Source organism: Ctenopharyngodon idella, chromosome 18 (genome assembly GCF_019924925.1).
Source record: "Ctenopharyngodon idella isolate HZGC_01 chromosome 18, HZGC01, whole genome shotgun sequence".
NCBI lineage: Eukaryota > Metazoa > Chordata > Actinopteri > Cypriniformes > Xenocyprididae > Ctenopharyngodon > Ctenopharyngodon idella.
In genome coordinates this window covers 35,836,365-35,854,028 of record NC_067237.1, presented here as the reverse complement: position 1 = coordinate 35,854,028, position 17,664 = coordinate 35,836,365, and the positions used below count along the sequence as shown (strand labels likewise).

Genomic DNA, 17,664 nt, shown 5'->3' with positions numbered 1-17,664 from the left:
GTTAATACCTTGTACTGCCCCCTTTGGCAAGTATCACAGCTTGTAAACGCTTTTTGTAGCCAGCCAAGAGTCTTTCAATTCTTTTTGAGGTATCTTCGCCCATTCTTCCTTTCAAAAGTCTTCTAGTTCTTTGAGATTTCTGGGCTGTCTGTCACGCACTGCTCTTTTAAGGTCTATCCAGTCTATCCATAGATTTTCAATTATGTTGAGGTCAGGAGATTGTGAAGGCCATGGCAAAACCTTCAGTTTACACCTCTTGATGTAATCCACTGTGGATTTTGAGGTGTGTTTAGGATCATTGTCCATTTGTAGAAGCCATCCTCTCTTTAACTTTTTTCACAGATGGCATCAAGTTAGCGTCCAAAATTTGCTGAAATTTTATTGAATCCATTTTTCCTTCTACTCGTGAAATGTTCCCTGTGCCACTGGCTGCAATACAACCCCAAAGCATGATTGATCCACCCCCATGCTTAACAGTTGGACAGAGGTTCTTTTTCATTAAATTCTGTGCCCTTTCTTCTCCAAACGTACCTTTGCTCATTCTGGCCAAAAAGTTCTATTTTAACCTCATCGGTCCACAGAACTTGTTTCCAAAATGCATCAGGCTTGTCTATATGTTCATTTGCAAACTTCAAACGCTGGTTTTTGTGGTGAGGACGTAGAAGAGGTTTTCTTCTGATGACTCTTCCATGAAGACCATATTTGTACAAGTATCTCTTTATAGTGGAATAGTGTACCACAACTCCAGTGTCTGCCAGATCTTTCTGGAGGGATCGTGCAGTCAATCGTGGGTTTTGACTTGCTTTTCTCACAATCCTGCGAGCTGTTCTGTCTGATATTTTTCTTGGTCTTCCAGATCTTGCTTTAACTTCCACTGTTCCTGATGACTGCCATTTCTTAATTACATTCCGAACAGAGGATATTGGCATCTGAAAACGCTTTGCTATCTTCTTATAGCCTTCTCCTGTTTTGTGAGCGTCAACTATTTTCAGTTTCAGTTTTCTAGACAACTGCTTAAGAACCCATGGTGCTGATTGTTGGGGCAAGGTCAGATGAGTCTGGGCATTTAAAACCTTTGAGATTGACATCACCTAGTCTTTCCAGATGATGATTGAGAACAATCCATGACACTGTCAGGTCTCAGCTTTCCAAAGGGGGCGGTGCATGCTATAAAATCTGCAGGGTGCCCAAACTTTTGCAGACGCCCTTTTTTTTATTTTCAGTTATTTTGAAAGTGTAAATGATGGAAATAAAATCTAACTTTTTTTTGACATATTATAAGAATGTCTAATCTGTAATTTGATGCCTTTTGGAGGTTTTTCCATCTTTTCTTGGCTTCTTTATGCACATTAATACCTGGGGTGCCCAAACTTTCGATCCCCACTGTATTTAACGTGTTTCTAGCATGTTTGGTACTTCATGACATATTTAAATGTGTTTCAGGTAGTGAATTAGAGTGTAAAGCATGTCATTTCCTGATGCCAACAGGTGGCGCTATGACTAACTGAATATTTGCATGTAGATGTCTTCAGGCCAGGACTCTTATCACACCTGTGAAGTTTGGGGCAGATCAGACATTGTATGCCTGATTTACCACAGCTTCCTGTTTAATGGCGAAACATCAGACTTTGTCAGGCCGCCACGGACACGCCCTTCAACGTAAACTCAAGATCTTTGCAATTTATCATCACTAAGGCCTTAAGATTAGACTGACCAAATATGATGTTGATCTGATTAAAGGTTTAGTTCACCCAAAAATGAAAATTCTGCCATTAATTACTCACCCTCGTGCCGTTTTACACCCGTAAGACCTTCGTTGATCTTCGGAACACAAATTAAGATATTTTTGTTTAAATCCGATGGCTCCGTGAAGCCTACATAGGGAGCAATGACATTTCCTCTCTCAAGATCCATAAAGGTACTAAAACATATTTAAATCAGTTCATGTGAGTACAGTGGTTCAATATTAATATTATAAAGCGACGAGAATATTTTTGGTGCGGCAAAAAAACCAAAATAACGATTTATTTAATGATGGCCGATTTCAAAACACTGCTTCAGGAAGATTCGGAGCGTAATGAATCAGCATGTCGAATCATGATTCGGATCGCGTGTCAAGCCGCCAAACTGCTGAAATCACGTGACTTTGGCGCTCCGAACTGATTCGACACGCTGATTCTTCAAATCGGCCATCACTAAATAATTCGTTATTTTGTGTGTTTTTTTTTTTTTTTTGGCGCACCAAAAATATTCTCGTTGCTTTATAATATTAATATTGAACCACTGTACTCACATGAACTGATTTAAATATGTTTTTAGTACATTAATGGATCTTGAGAGAGGAAATGTCATTGCTCCCTATGTAGGCCTCACGGAGCCATCGGATTTAAACAAAAATATCTCAATTTGCGTTCCGAAGATTAACGAAGGTCTTACAGGTGTGGAATGGCATGAGCGTGAGTAATAAATGACAGAATTTTCATTTTTGGGTGAACTAACCCTTTAAAGGTCTATGAGGAGTTAATCACAGTGTATGACATTTCCTATTGCTTGCAGGTGGCGCTATGGCTAACTGAATATTTGCATGTAGATGTCTTCAGGCCAGGACTCTTATCACACATGTGAAGTTTGCGGCAGATCAGACATTGTATACCCGAATTACAACAACTTCCTGTTTCATGGCGAAACAACGAACTTTGTCAGGCTGCCACGGACACACCCTTCAGTGAAAACTCTAGATCTTCGCAATTTTTTTTTAATGTCGCAAAGGCCTTAAGATTAGACTGACCAAATATGATGTAAATCTCTAGGAGGAGTTCATTAAAGTACAACGTCTGGAAATGGCAAGAACTACACAGATTTTGCAGAGAAAATTCAAAATATCTCAATTCCTGTTGGGTTTTCAGATTTTGCACCCAGGGCCTTTTCTGTAGGTATTGGGCTGTTACATGTGTCTACCAAATTTCATACCTGTACGTGAAACGTAGCGCGAGGGGCACTTTGTTGAAATCTTGTAGGTGGCGCTATCGAGCCATTTTGTCTCACCTAATTCTGAAACCCATATCAGACTTAAATTTTCACCACTTCTGACGCGTGTGCAAAGTTTCATGAGTTTTCAAGCATGTTTAGCCCCTCAAAAATACGATTCATTTCGGAGAATAATAATAATTTACCAAGCAATTACAATAGGGTCCTCACACCATCAGTGCACGGGCCCTAATAACCTAGCAACCATACCTTAAAATCTCTGGTAATAACACCATATTTTGCACACACCAAGTCAAAACCCATGTCTATAGGACAGTGGCGTAGCAAGTCAGCCCCGGGCCCATATGCAAAAATTTTTTTACGGGCCCCCATCGGTTTCGCACGGGGAGTGGGGATGCGGGGGATGCATCTTATGCGAATGAGGACTTTAATATGAATAAGATATTATCACTTTAAAACATGCAGACAAAAATGGTAAAAACTTTTCTAGGAATGACAACAACAGCACTACAGTACTACTATATGCGCTCCTCCATCATTATGACTTTGCATTGCGGATCTATTGTCAAAAAACGGCTTTTCAACACAGTCCAAGTTTGGATTCAGCTGATTTGTCTTTGGAATTTCAGAATGATTTCATCATTTCAGTTGCGATGAGTCCGAAGATTATTCCAGTCATTAATTGATTCTGTCACAGACTTTTTTTAATGCACGTTTTATTCATAATAAATTTACTAGAAGTTTCTTCTCTAAATATGTTTCCATCACGATTTATGTGCATTTTATTTTAATAATGTGTTCAATCTTTTAAACTACATGAATACATCTTTCACTTAGACACAACCACTGCCAAAACTATATACAGGGCCTAAAACTAACTTTAGCCACATCTGCCTATGGCCGGTGATTTAAGAAAATTTTCCAGCCATACATATTTTTTACTGGCCATGAAACTGTTTTGCCAAAACAAACAAGCAGTAATGACACCAACATTTTAGATACCAGTGAAGATTCACAATTCTCTATTCAAATTTCAAGACCACATCTAAAACCACTAGTCTAACTAATATAAATGTAAAACATTATTAAAGACAAATAAACTGTCAGTAATAAAATAGCAAATAATCAAATAACAAGCAAAAGCACAAATAAATACAAATGATATCCAAATGATACAAATAAAATGAACCGTGCTTTTCAGGTTTTTCAGATAGGTCTAACAGTAGTTTTTGTAGTACTTTCAGTACTCAACAGAAGTGAGGGATAATTTTCTTTGGCCTTTGTTGTTTGATTAACATTAAAAACACAGACAATGCATGTATCTAAGAACTATGTTTACTGGGATACTCGTTATTTTTTGACATTTTTAAATTAATTTGTCCACTTAAGAGCAAAATGTCATGAAAGACAGCTCAGTTTAGTATTTGTGCGCTGTGAAGAGATGCTGATTTTTGGGCATGCGCTTGTTTGCGCACACAAAACTTTCCCCACAGCACACGAAATGAGCTCCCTTTTGTGCCTTCTTGCACTTGAATATTTAAATTGCCAAGGCTTAAACTCTCTTGATGATGCAGCGCTGGCCCGTCAACTGTCCCAATCGTCGTTTGTTTGTTCACGTTCATGCTTTGTTAGAATTCATAAAAAATGTTACCAGCCAACTGGCGTGTGACACCATTTTATATGCTCGCCAACACCAAATTTTACTCACGTTTGGCGGTTGGCAAGTATTAATTTTAGGCCCTGTCTATAAGTACAGCCCAATTTTACATGCTCTTTTCAAAAGTGTTCAACTTCAGTTCAAAACTGAACATATTACATTTAAATAAGACATCAATTTGCTATATTTCTACAGTAATATCATATTGAAATATTTTCAGAATCTAAAAAAATTATCTATCAAAACATTATCAAAACAATTAGATGTTGTTGAACATCAGTGATAATGTACTCATGTCCTCAGTGATAATCTGATAATATTTAGTTTATCTAAATTGTCATAAAACAAGACAATACATAAAGCCTGCTGTTTGAAGATCAAAATTCAAAGTTTTATGTTGATTATTGCATCTAAATATTAAACAGTTGGCTCAACTTAAATTTAAATTTTAAAGTTGACCTGAAACTAAAAGTTAATTGAGCCAACTGACAATTTTGCAGCAATGCAGCAAGTCAACATAAAATTGAGATCTGACCTCCAAAATCTTTACAGTGTGTTTGTGATGGCAAGAAATGACAAAGCAATCAAACAGTTGTCGCACTTTACCATCTAACAGTCAATTTGTTTAACAGAATGACTATTCATTATATAAAGTGATGACCTGCAATTGTTAACTTAAAGTGTTATTTCTGCTTGATTTAACCTATAAAACTTTGTTTTGTTGGTATATACTGATGTATGTACATTGGTTTTTTTGACTATGGTTGGCTTATTGATGTTAAATTAATATTTTTGACGTTTTAAGAGGTTACCATTTTTTTTTATTCATTATTCCTTGCCCAATTCCACAAGTTAAAGTGTACATGGTACAGTTTAGAAGCAGCAGCATGTGCATGTTATAGTGATTTCACTATACAAATGGACCCTGGTTCCCTGTTAGATGGTAAAGTGCAACACCTGTTTGGTTGCCTTCATAACCTTTATAACCTTGCCTTTATTTTGGATTAAAACTCAGTTTTATGTTGATTATTTCATTGAAAATCTTCAGTTGGTTCAATTAAAGTGCCAGTGTTAAAAAAAAATTGAGTTCATATTAGGGATGACCATAATTAAACGACAGTAAGACACTTGACTGATTAATACCTGTAGTAAACAATTTAAGTAATTTTTAAAAGTAATATGCTACACATATCATTCAAAATTGTGTTTTTGAGAGAAAAAAACAGATAAGTTGTGTATGTCATATTTTATTTTAACATTCAGAAATGTAAAATATGTATCATTTACAAATGAACACCAAACATATGCTATTTTATAAAATAAAGATAAAAAGTGCTGCTTTATGCTGCTATTTGCACATGTAAAACTAAACTTTTGTGGTATTTTAATGGGTCACAATTTAATTCTAATTTAACCTTCTAATCTTTTCGGTTAACAGATAATGATCTGTTAAAAGGCATCGGCTGTCAGTCAGGAAAAAAAAAAAAAAAACATCCAAAATGAACATCCCTACTTCATATATTTCAATTGTCAACAAAAATGTTGAGATCTAAACTCTAAAATCTTTACAGTGTATTTGTGATGGCATAAAATGCCAAAGCAACCAAACAGATGTCGCAATTTACCATCTAACAGGGGACCAAAGGCATTTTGTTTAATCATATCAATATTCACTGTAAAAAGTGGTCACCTGCAATTGTTACATTTTAAAGAGCTTTTTCTGCTTGATTTAACCAATAAAACTTGGTTTTGTTGTTATAAATTAATGTACTCAGGTTGGTTCAGTAAGTTTTAATAACTGACTTGAACAAAATTAATTTGCCATTATTATAATAATAATAATAATAATAATAATAATATAATAATAATAATTTATTCACCATTCCGTGTCCATTTTCACACAAGTTAAAGTGTACATGGTAAAGTTAAGCAGCAGCAACATGTGCATGTTATAGTGATTTCATTACACAAAAGGACACTGGTCCCCTGTTAGATGGTAATGTTTGACACCTGTTTGGTTGCCTTTATATTTAGCAATATTTCATAATCTGATTAGCTCTGAATGTAACAGCAATGTTTGTAATAAAACTAAAACACCAGTTCTTGCAATTTAAAAAAAAAAAAAAAAAAACTAGAAATATTTTGAAGGTCAAAACTCAGTTTTATGTTGATTGTTGCATTGAAAAACTTCAGTTGGTTCAACTAACGTGCCTGTGTGACATTGTTCACATAATTTAATTGAAATAACTGACAATTTTGCAGCAAGTCAACATGACTCTAAAATCTTTACAGTGTGTTTGTGATGGTAAGAAATGGCAAAGCAACCAAACAGATGTCGCAATTTACCATCTAACAGGGGACTAAACACATTTTGTTTAATCAAATCAGTATTCACTGTATAAAGTGATGACCTGCAACTGTTACCTTAAAGAGCTATTTCTGCTTGATTTAACCCATAAAACTTAGTTTTGTTGGTATAAACTGATGTATTTAGTTTGGTTCATTGATGTTAAATAATATTTTTTGACTTGAACAAAATAAGTTAATTTAGATGTTATTCTAAATTTAGATGTTATATATTCTGAAATACTTACTGTTTAAAATTTCAATTTAAAAAAAAAAAAAATCATATTAATGTAATGCAAAGTTTGAAACTAGTAAGTTTTATATATAATATATTTCCCCACTTGGCCAAAAATGAAAAAAAAAAATCACCAGAGCGTTTTTTACATGATTTTAACATGATTTATAGCATGACCAACAGGGGACCTGAAAAATGTCCCCTCTTTGCTCGGTGGTCCCCTGTTGGTGAATGTGTAACGACAACGTGGTCCCCTGTTAGATAGGTAGACAAGTACACACACAGAGAGAGCATGCAAAAAACACTAGGCACAGTTAGCCACTGCTAAACTCTGTTAGCCACTGCTATCACACAACTAATGTTGCACAATGTCACAAGCAAACACATAACCCAACAACATTCAATCTGGAGCAGGGGAGAAGTTTGTCTCCTCCAACAAGCTCTGTACTGCCCCAATATATACTCCCAGTCTCAGGCATGCTCTCACAAACGAGCTGCAGGTGGTGGTGATTTGGCCTGAGGAGGAGTAAAGAGACAGACACACACGCACAGAGCATGCAAAACACACAGGCACAGGGCATTCAACCACGCCCACCTTTGTGAACCACTGTGAAACAAATAATAATAAATTACAACCAAAATAATACATCCTGGGACGTAACACATCATTTCAGGTTTCCTTTTAATTAATTTGGCACAACTGTTAAAAGTAATACTCTAATTAAAATATAGAAGCATTTTAAGAAAAAAAGTGTTAGTAAATGTTAAAATAATGATTTTATTAAGTCTAAATATGAATTATAGCACAATATTAGTGGGTAGTATGACAAAATTACTATTTTAGACAGCAAGTGGCAGCAGAGGACCTCTTATTGGCTCACTTTCATTTTAACAGTGTCTGTTTTGTCTAAGGTTTATTTTACATGTTAACATTAATTAAATATGCTTACACACACATTTTGTTGCAGAAATGGATATTTGAAATCAATAATGAGGTAAGAAAATGCAGATTCTAGGTTTCCCCTTTAAAAATCATCATTTTCAGGTCTCAATGAACAAATGAAGTGGTAAACCTTGACAAAATGTGATTTTTAATGTTATTATAAGGATTTATATAGTTTAAAGGGATTATAAATGACAAAACCTTGAAACCTTGAAACCTTGAATTATATTAGTGGCCTTCTGCTGCCATCTGGTGGCACAAAATGACTGTCAGTCAATTTAATGTAGAAAAATATGGTTTTGAAGGTTTTTTTGACAGTAATAGCGCCACCTATTGAGCGATCTTCCCCACTTTTTTTGGGTGTTCTCAGAGTGTGCCCATACATATGTGTGCCAATTTTGGTGAAAATATCTCATTTCGTTTTGAAGTTATAGACACATATATATATATATATATATATGAGAGCATAAAAAATGACCCATGAAAGACTTTGATTGGATTTTTTTGCCACTTCCTATCAAAATTTTGGCATTTGGGCTTTAATATCTAGTAAACCAACTTAGGTTCCATGTTTCCTATGGTGGTTTCGTCTCGATCGCACTAACAGTTTCGAAGATATTCGCAAAAGTTTTTTAAGGGCTAAATCACAAAGTGGCACAAACCATTAGCTGAAACTTGGCAAGTCTGGTATCGTTGGACTCGGCAAGGATTCAGGAGTCTAAAGACATATCTCCCGTGAAAATAAGTTGATCACACCCTGAGTTATATACATTTTCACCCAAAAGCATTAAAAACACAAGTTTTTTAAAGTTCTCTAACAGTTATAGCGCCACCTATGGACCGATCTCCATAAAAATTGGTGTGCTTCTTTAGAGTCATATCCTGCATGTGCTCACCAATTTTTGTGAAGTTCTGAGTTTTCGTTTAGGTTTTATAGGCTTTTGGGTATATTTAGCCACGCCCACTTTCTAAATGATTGTGTTATAGTGACCCAAAGGGTAAAGTTCAACTTTTTTTTGATAATTATTGATCTAGAGAGTCCAGAGAATTGTTCTGCACTGGTTTTACTCCGATCGGGCGAAAAACCTAGGACTAGTTCGCAAAAGTAGGTTTTTCAAATATTTGCAAATAATTAATGAACGGTTTGTTTGACAGCATTGGTTCTTGAGGCAAAAATGTTCAGCATGAGGAGATCTATCAAATGGTAAGCATATTGTATGGATTTGTGAAACCATGTGATTACTGAGGCGTAAAACTTGTTAGCGCCACTAGTGGCCAATTTCTTTCGAAATTCTTACAGACCTCTAGGACCATGAGTCGAACATGGCCACCGATTTTTTTTTTTTTTTTTTTTTTTTTCTGATCGACCTCCGTTAACCTTGTCTAATAGGTGCTCAAAATTCATTGGCTGATTGCGGCCATGTTTTTTGAGATTCGCCCATGTCCTCATAGACTAGCATGCCCCCTTGGACCAAGACACTGCATGCCAAATTTCAAGTTGATCGGACTAACGGTTGCATAGTTATAGCTGTTTTCATGTTTTTTCATGTTATAGCGCCACCTAGTGTCCAGTGGTCACGATTTTATTATCATGACCAAAGATTGAGGCCGTACACGTGTACTGAGTTTGGTGTAAGTATCTAATTTCGTTCTCGAGTTATAGCCATTTTAGTAAAAGTGGCTCCGCCCTCATCGTACATTTTGGCGCCCCTTAGCGACCGTGAATCAAAATTTCAACTTTTTTTTTTGATAACTTTTGATAATCAGACTCCAGAGAACATTTCTGCACTGGTTTGGTTCCGATCGGGCGAAAAACCTAGGACTAGTTCGCAAAAGTAGGTTTCGGACAAAATTCAAAATGGCGGAAATTTTTCTATGCAGAAATGAAATCGCCGAAACATGTATTTCCTGATTTGAGCCAAGGATTCCACTGATTTGAGACACTTGATTCTAGGACAAACGGTCTAGGAGTTATGAGCGATTTTGCATTTTTGATCGCTGTAGCGCCACCTATTGGCCGATTGGGACGAGTCCGGGTATCTAGCACTTACGGTTTGGGCTGCCCTATGTCTTTTATGGTGGAATAATAATAATAAAAATCCTTACAATTACAATAGGGTTTCAGCACTTTGTGCTTGAGCCCCTAAAAATCTGAGCAATTACAATAGGGTTTCAGCACTTCATGCTTGAACCCCTAATAAAAAAAAAAAAAAAAAAAGAACGGCAACAATTACAATAGGTGCCTTTGCACCTTCGGTGCTTGGCCCCTAATAATAATGATAAATATCCTTACAATTACAATGGGGTTTCAGTGCTTCATGCTTGACCCCTAATATTAAAAATCTTTACAGTTACAATAGAGTTTCAGTGCTTCAGGATCTACATTTGAAGTGGATCAAAACCTTTCATCGAAGTTGTCCTAAAACCAAAATGCAATACACGTTCTTGTCTTTGATCCACTTCAAATGCTGACTACTGTATTTAGGCTTATAATGCTTTTGGCAAACATAGCCCTGTTCCTCTAAATTCATTTTTCAAGCAGTGTTCTATGAGTGCCAATATTTTTTTATAACATCACTGCAGGGATTCACTGTTTTTATCACTCTGTGTGTCTGTGTTCATGGCTTTAGCTTCTTTTGGGACTATTGTCTTTGGCAAAATAAAGAAAATAGTGTCTGAAATGTAATTTAATGTTAATTTGTTATTAACCTCCTAGTCTGATTTGGTTTATCAAAGCAATATCACAATCAAAATCATGCTGTAGATCTGTTTATCACATGCTTAGTGTGTCTAATTTAGTGTTTTTGTGATTGTCAGGACAATTTGGGTGCGGGAGATAATATTGATGCTATTTTAGAGACCCTGGATAGGAGCAAAGGCCTGTCGCATCGAAGCACAGACAACAGCGCCTCCGAACACAGGCCTGTGTTGTACGTGGAACACAGGTGAGATGTATTCTTGTCGTAATTCTGTGCCATTCAAATGTAATAAGACAAAATATTTAATCTTAAATTATCTCTTTTTCTTCTGGGTCGCAAAGGAATCTGAATCCAGAGACAGAGTTGAAGAGGTATTTTGGAGCGCGGGCTGTTCTGGGAGACCAGAGGTAATTTTAAAATACTATTTCAGTTTTAGTATTTTTTTTCTTTTCTGGTTAGTTTTTCTTAGTTACAGTTTATCTGACAGTTTTTCCAATTGATATGCGTTTCATTTGTGCTTGGCCACATAAATGTTTCAACTTCAGTTCACAATATTCGAAAGAGTATATCAGCAACAGATGTGATGTTATGCATATTGTTTATCATTAGCTGATTTTGAGATCAAACTGTGCAATAGGTAATGGTCAACCGATATTGTTTTTATTTTTGATGGCCAATGCCAACATCTTAGAGAGCAGAGGGTGGCCGATATGTATACAGCAGGGGCCTCCAACACATCACTCGCAAGCTACTAGTAGCTTGATTAGAGGTAGCTCGCTAAGCCTTAAGGCTGATTTATACTTCTGCGTCGGACCTACACCAGAGCCTCTGCGCCGTAGGCTATGCGTCTGTTTTCATTTATACTTCTGCGTCGTTGTCCACGTCAACGTGCATGCAGACCACTAGTAGGCAGTGTCCGCGGTAATGTTGAGTATAAAGGCAAAAGCCGAAGAAGAAGTACATTGAATGTACGTTGTCAGAGAAGCTTACAAATAGGTAATGACTTTTGTTGCAGTTTGACTGCATGTGTCCCCTGAAACGGAGCGTATTTCATTCCTATGGAAGTTGAAATGCTCGCTCTTCTCCTATTGCTCCGCGCCAGTTTTTTGACCCGTGGGAGGGGTTCTAGCAGACCAATCACAGCGCTTGCGGTCCACGTAGAATTGGCGCGGAGACATTTTTTGAAGAGGTGCAAGTCAGGCTACGTCGTAGGCTACGCGTGGAACAAACAGCCTACGGCGTACACTCGATGCAGAAATATAAATCAGCCTTTACTTTTCATCTAATTGGAGTGAGCTAATATAGGCAAGTGTCCCACCCCCTCCAATGGAAATCAAGTTTGACATATTGGCTGTGAGGTTATTATTTTTATTTATTTATGAACCTACAAATGTAATTACAATATAACAGAAAAACAATTAACAATAGAAAAAATCGGGATGTCAAAATTTCAATCAAGCAAGATTAAGCTGAGTGCTGAGAGAAATTATTTGAAAATGAATTAATTATTTGAATGCATTTCTAAGGGAGAACCAATTGTCTTTAGAAAAGTTTCGATGGCGTTTGCTTTTCATCATCCCTCTGTGTAAAGCCTATTAAAGTAGTGTTTATAATCCCAGCGCTGCCGTGTTTACAGAGATTACCGGGGAAACTGCTGTATTTCTGCTGTTCCATAAAAAATTACATTAATTTATCATTTTGACTACGGAAGCCCTAAACAGCCATGGATTATTATTTTTTTCTATCTTGTTTTGTCGTGATCACGACTTAATTTTCTCGTGATTTCGAGATAACAAAAGTTGTTTTGTCGTGATCACGACTTATTTTCTCGTGATCTCGAGATAACAAAAGTTGTTTTGTCGTGATCACGACTTAATTTTCTCGTGATCTCGAGATAACAAAAGTTGTTTTCTCGTCATCTCGACATAAAAGTTCTTTTTACAGTGATTGATTCTGAAACACACTGTACCCGGATTCTACTGTTGCTATGGTAACGAACACAACTTTCACGCGCATCTGATCGACGGATAAATCATGCGCTCTTATATCTTGTGGATATTTCAGCAAAATGTTTACTTCACTTAATAATAAAGTTTACAATACTGTTCAATAAATTTACGCTAAACATTTTGTGTAATTAACATGTTTAATGATCAACAGAGCATTCAACATCTCAAGCACAGCCAGAGTACCTTCAGAAAGATGCCAGATTATTCTATAATTCTATAAATTATTTGATTAAACCCACTTTATTTTCCTCATTTGTTTGAAATAAAATTATATTACATAATGTGTTTGTTATTTTTATTCGTCATGTAGGATAGGCTGTGATATCATTAAACTGTCTTCCTCCAGTTTCCATTAAAAAGAGGTGCAATACTCCAGATTTCCAAAAAACAAAACTTTAATCCAGTTGATATAGGCTAAAACAATCTTGGGATGCTGTTTGAGAAGAGTGTTTATGTATGTGTGTTGTTTCCAACAAAGAAATGTAGAAAATGGGTTACACACTATCAATGAATTAAATGACATAGGCTATAAATCATATTTCTTATCAATATACATTGAGTGAGTGAAACACTGAACACTGAAACTGCGATGATTAAAATGGGGTCTTAAAGATACACAATAAGGTGCAAACAGAATACTATACAGTGACATCAAAATTAGTTTTAATAAGCAATAAGTTTAGTATCACACCGAACTATTGAGTCATGCACTAGTCAGAACGATAACAGATACACTTTCAAGCAAAATAATCGTATTCAAGCATTTAACAGTTAAGTTAATTACTTAACGCACACAATACTGCACAAAATAAAGCAATCACGAAGACTCTCTCTGTCCGAAACTCGTACAATCTGGGCCAATATGAACTAATGCAGTAAAGTGGAAATTTACCGCACATCATCAGTTATATTTGGTAATATACTGACACCTGTTGGCACATTTGTGTAATTTACAGCAGAGATTAAGTCGTGATCACCAGAAAACAACTTTTGTTATCTCGAGATCACGACAAAACAAGATAGAAAATAATAATAATCCATGGCCGTTTAGGGCTTCCGTATTTTGACTCATCCTTTTCAAAAAAATTATTTAAAGACTGAAATATGAGGTTTATCCTTTTATAAAACTTTTTTTGTCAACTTTATTTGAACTTGTAGTTCATGTTAGTAGATAACATGTTATGTTGTAAGACACTCCTTTAAAATCTGGCCATCATTTTTAATGTTATTATTTTAATGTTTATACAAACAAAAATTGCATATTGATGCTAATTTTATTTGTTGTTTGTTGGTTTTCCACATAAAACTTGGTGATTTGATTTCACTGTGTAGTATCAGTACTTTTTTAATATTTCCAGCACATTTTAACGATACCGTGATAACCGTGATCATTTTTGTCACTATAATCATGAAATTACATTTTCATATCGTTTCATCTCTAGTTATGATGCACTATAAAATCAACTATAGATGTGTTTTTACAGTATAATATGCAAAGTACTATTTTTCCATAAAGAACTGTATTGTCTGATTTTGTTCTTTTCTCTGACAATAAAAGGTGATATGTTTTTGGATAGTTGTTAATATGAGAGTTATGATACATTATTTAAAAGTTTTAAGTATTGTATAACATGAGTAGCGCTCGGCCACTTTCATTTTTAAAAAGTAGCTCTCAAATGAAAAAAGGTTGGAGACCCCTAGTATATAGTATCACATTTATTTTAAAGACAGTAAAAGCAACTGCAATTGCTGAAATTAAATTTATATTTATTTACATATTTACTAAATTAGAATTAAATTGTCATAGTTTATTTCTATTTTACTAAAATAGAAATAAATTATATGGAAATTCTGTAAAATAAACTAATTTATATCTTAGATGGTACCTTCTTGATTATCTAATCCTATTATAGTAATTTCTTTTTTTTTTTTTTTAACAAAAAGAAAGAAATTGAAAAGGAATAAAAAGGAAGTAAACACTGTAACCAACAGTGTATTTTGTAAACTGATAAGTCTGTTTGCATTGGGAATTAATAAAATTTTTCAAATAAAGAAGGTAGTGCTAATTTTACATACAGAACACAGTGAATATTACAAGAATACGACATAGTGGGCGGCTGGATATAGCGCAGCATAGTTTAAAATCATGAATTTAAAGTTTGTCGTGTCCAGCTGAACTCTCCTGTCTGCTTCCAATTCGCACAAACCGGCTGTTTTGCGTTGAGGCAGTTTGTGCCTGTGCTTGACTATATCTGTGGAGATGCGTGTTACAATAGTATTGAAATCCAGTCATTTAAACCACTTCAAACGTTGCAGCTCGGCCAAGTGCAAATGGATCGCTTTGTTCAAGGCACATACTGTATACTGCACATACTCCTCCCAACATTGTTAAAAAAATAAATAAAAGGCATGAGGGCATGTTATAGGCAGATACCACAACGCTGATCAAATATATTTAATTAATGAAATGCATGACGTGACCAAGTGTAGAATGTTTCTCGGCATTGTGTTGATGTCTGCATCGTTGCTATAGCAACCACTACATCGAATATTGACCACAGTGAACAAATTGATCTGAGCTCATCTTTTGCATAATCATAGTGTGTAAGTACTGGAGATTGGTGTTATGTGCACAAAGTCTGAGAATTATACTGCTGAATGTTTTATTGTTTGTTTGTGTCCATATTCAGATCGAAACAGAGACATAGGCAGTTTCATCGGTGCACTTGGATGACTGTTTATAAAGACACATGGCCCCGCTTCAGTCGACCAGGTCAGACCTTACCCAATTTATTTCATTTTCTCAGAATGTTTGGTCAGTGCACAGAAAATACCATCCAGAGCCACCACTGTATCAGTTTGTAGGATTTGCGCAGGGCTGGCCTGTGGGTTTGTGGGACCCCAGGCAAGGGCATGAAAATGGGCCCCACTAATATTGGCATAATATTAAAACTATATAACCACTACAAACATGACAAATACACTGAAATAAAATTACTAATAATAAATACACTGTAGGTTGTTGACAAATAATGTCTATCAATTATCTTTTTTAAATATTAAGTTCAAATCTATGTAAATAATATACTTTATGTATTTTAAGGAACAGTGTATATTTTAGTATATTTTGTATTTTAGCAATGACTGGTGACCATTAATTGATTTACTAGAGCTGCACAATTCAGGATAAATTGAGATCATGTTTTGTTTGTTTGTTTAAAATGGAGCTCATGATTCAAGTTACTTTCAAAAGGTGATTTAATCTATTTGGATTGCTACTGTAGATAAGTTTTTATATCTGAATTCTATTCAGATATTAAAAACTGATGTCTACAGTAACTTTTATCCAAGTACTTCTGTGATTATGTGAATTATCATAACATGGAAATAATGATACTGTGTGGTTATAAAGAAAGCTGTTTCATACTTATACATGACAACTGCTCTCTCTGGGTCAGCAGCATCACCAACTTAGATTTAAATGTTCCACTGTGATCGTACTTGTCAAAGGTTTGATAGACATAGCCGAACCATTGAATATTAGGAATAAGATCTCTGCCAGGTTGTTGTTGTAAATAAGAATTTCTTAATTGACTTGCCTGGTTAAATAAAGGTTAAATAAAATTGCACGCGTGTTTGAATCGAGATTGTGGTCTTTTTTATTCTTTAGATTTAACAAAAGATCCATTCAAACAAACAAACAGGGAAGGGGGAGCAACAGACAAATTATCAATAATTTTACAATCTGAAAGGGGAAGAGAGGGGAAAAAAAATTACTTTATATTGTCGTTCCTTTTATATAGTCTTTATATACAAGAAAAACCTTGCATATAACCTTGCCATGCGTCAATAGTACTAGGTTTAGCCTTGTTAATTCGTGTTGTTGTAAGAGAGGTATAGGGGGGCTACAATGTCAAAATGATTGATTGATTGACCTCTTGACCTTACATATTTGGCATGTTTTTCATATGACGTATGATTATCCCCATGGGGTTGGATTTGCAGAATGATTGATATTGAACTGTCAGGTTGTATTTAAATAGTTATTTGAACTGTCTATAACCCGACTCATCTGTTGAACACATGTGAGAAAAATAGATAATTTATAATCAGGAAGAGCATAATATGACAAACAATAACCATCCTTATTTATTTATAGATTTATTATAGTTTTTACCTAAGTGAGTGTATAAAAACCTCTTACATTTTTCTCTTGAAGAAAAGAGACTTCCTATACCGCAAAATGAGTTCCATTGAGTCAAGGAATTTGTTAAAAAACATGCTTAAAGTTTAAAAAGTTGTAATATCTCAAAACACGGTTCTCTTAGCTCTTCTCACAACTTGCTGAAACTGGTTCAGAGAAGAGGGATGAGTAAAATTTTTCCAACACGTGTGTATTTTAATAGCTAAAAATATTTCAACCATGAACTTTTATAACTTAAATCATTATTCAGATCCAATCAGTGTTTGATCATCTATGACGCAAGTGATTATGCTTAAATGTAACTCAAAGTATGAGTTTTATTCAACGGTACATGTTCAAAAAAAACAAAAAAAAAAAACATTTCCTGTTAAATCCATACACTCTTCCCTGGGAAATCAGGCTGAAAACCGTTCTCTATCCACTTCTCACAGCAAGGTGTGAAATGTGAGACTGTCACAGTATTCAGGCTGTGGGGTAGAGAAGAGTCTGTGGACACTTCCATGTTTTATGGGGCTTTACATAGAGATAATGATTTTTGTAGTATAATTGTATATTCTAGTCCGTACACAAAAAACAAACAAAA

The 17,664-nt window shown here is 35.2% G+C and overlaps 1 protein-coding gene and 1 long non-coding RNA gene across 6 annotated transcripts in view; both read left to right on the top strand.

Moving 5' to 3' along the window:
* tcf25 (transcription factor 25 (basic helix-loop-helix)) overlaps nt 1–17,664 on the top strand; it is a 171,313-nt gene that overhangs the window by 11,123 nt on the left and 142,526 nt on the right. For all 5 annotated transcript variants that reach the window (XR_007926298.1, XM_051871405.1, XM_051871404.1 and 2 more), the window contains exons 4-6: nt 10,987–11,114; nt 11,210–11,275; nt 15,568–15,650. Coding sequence is in view for 4 of the 5 variants with exons in the window: in XM_051871405.1 (XP_051727365.1) it covers nt 10,987–11,114; nt 11,210–11,275; nt 15,568–15,650 (277 nt within the window). In the remaining variant the exon portion in view is untranslated. The remainder of the gene's footprint in view (nt 1–10,986; nt 11,115–11,209; nt 11,276–15,567; nt 15,651–17,664) is intronic.
* On the top strand, nt 1,291–6,824 carry LOC127500357 (uncharacterized). The gene is made up of 2 exons (XR_007926316.1): nt 1,291–1,659; nt 2,557–6,824. It is a non-coding gene; the product is annotated as an uncharacterized LOC127500357 (long non-coding RNA).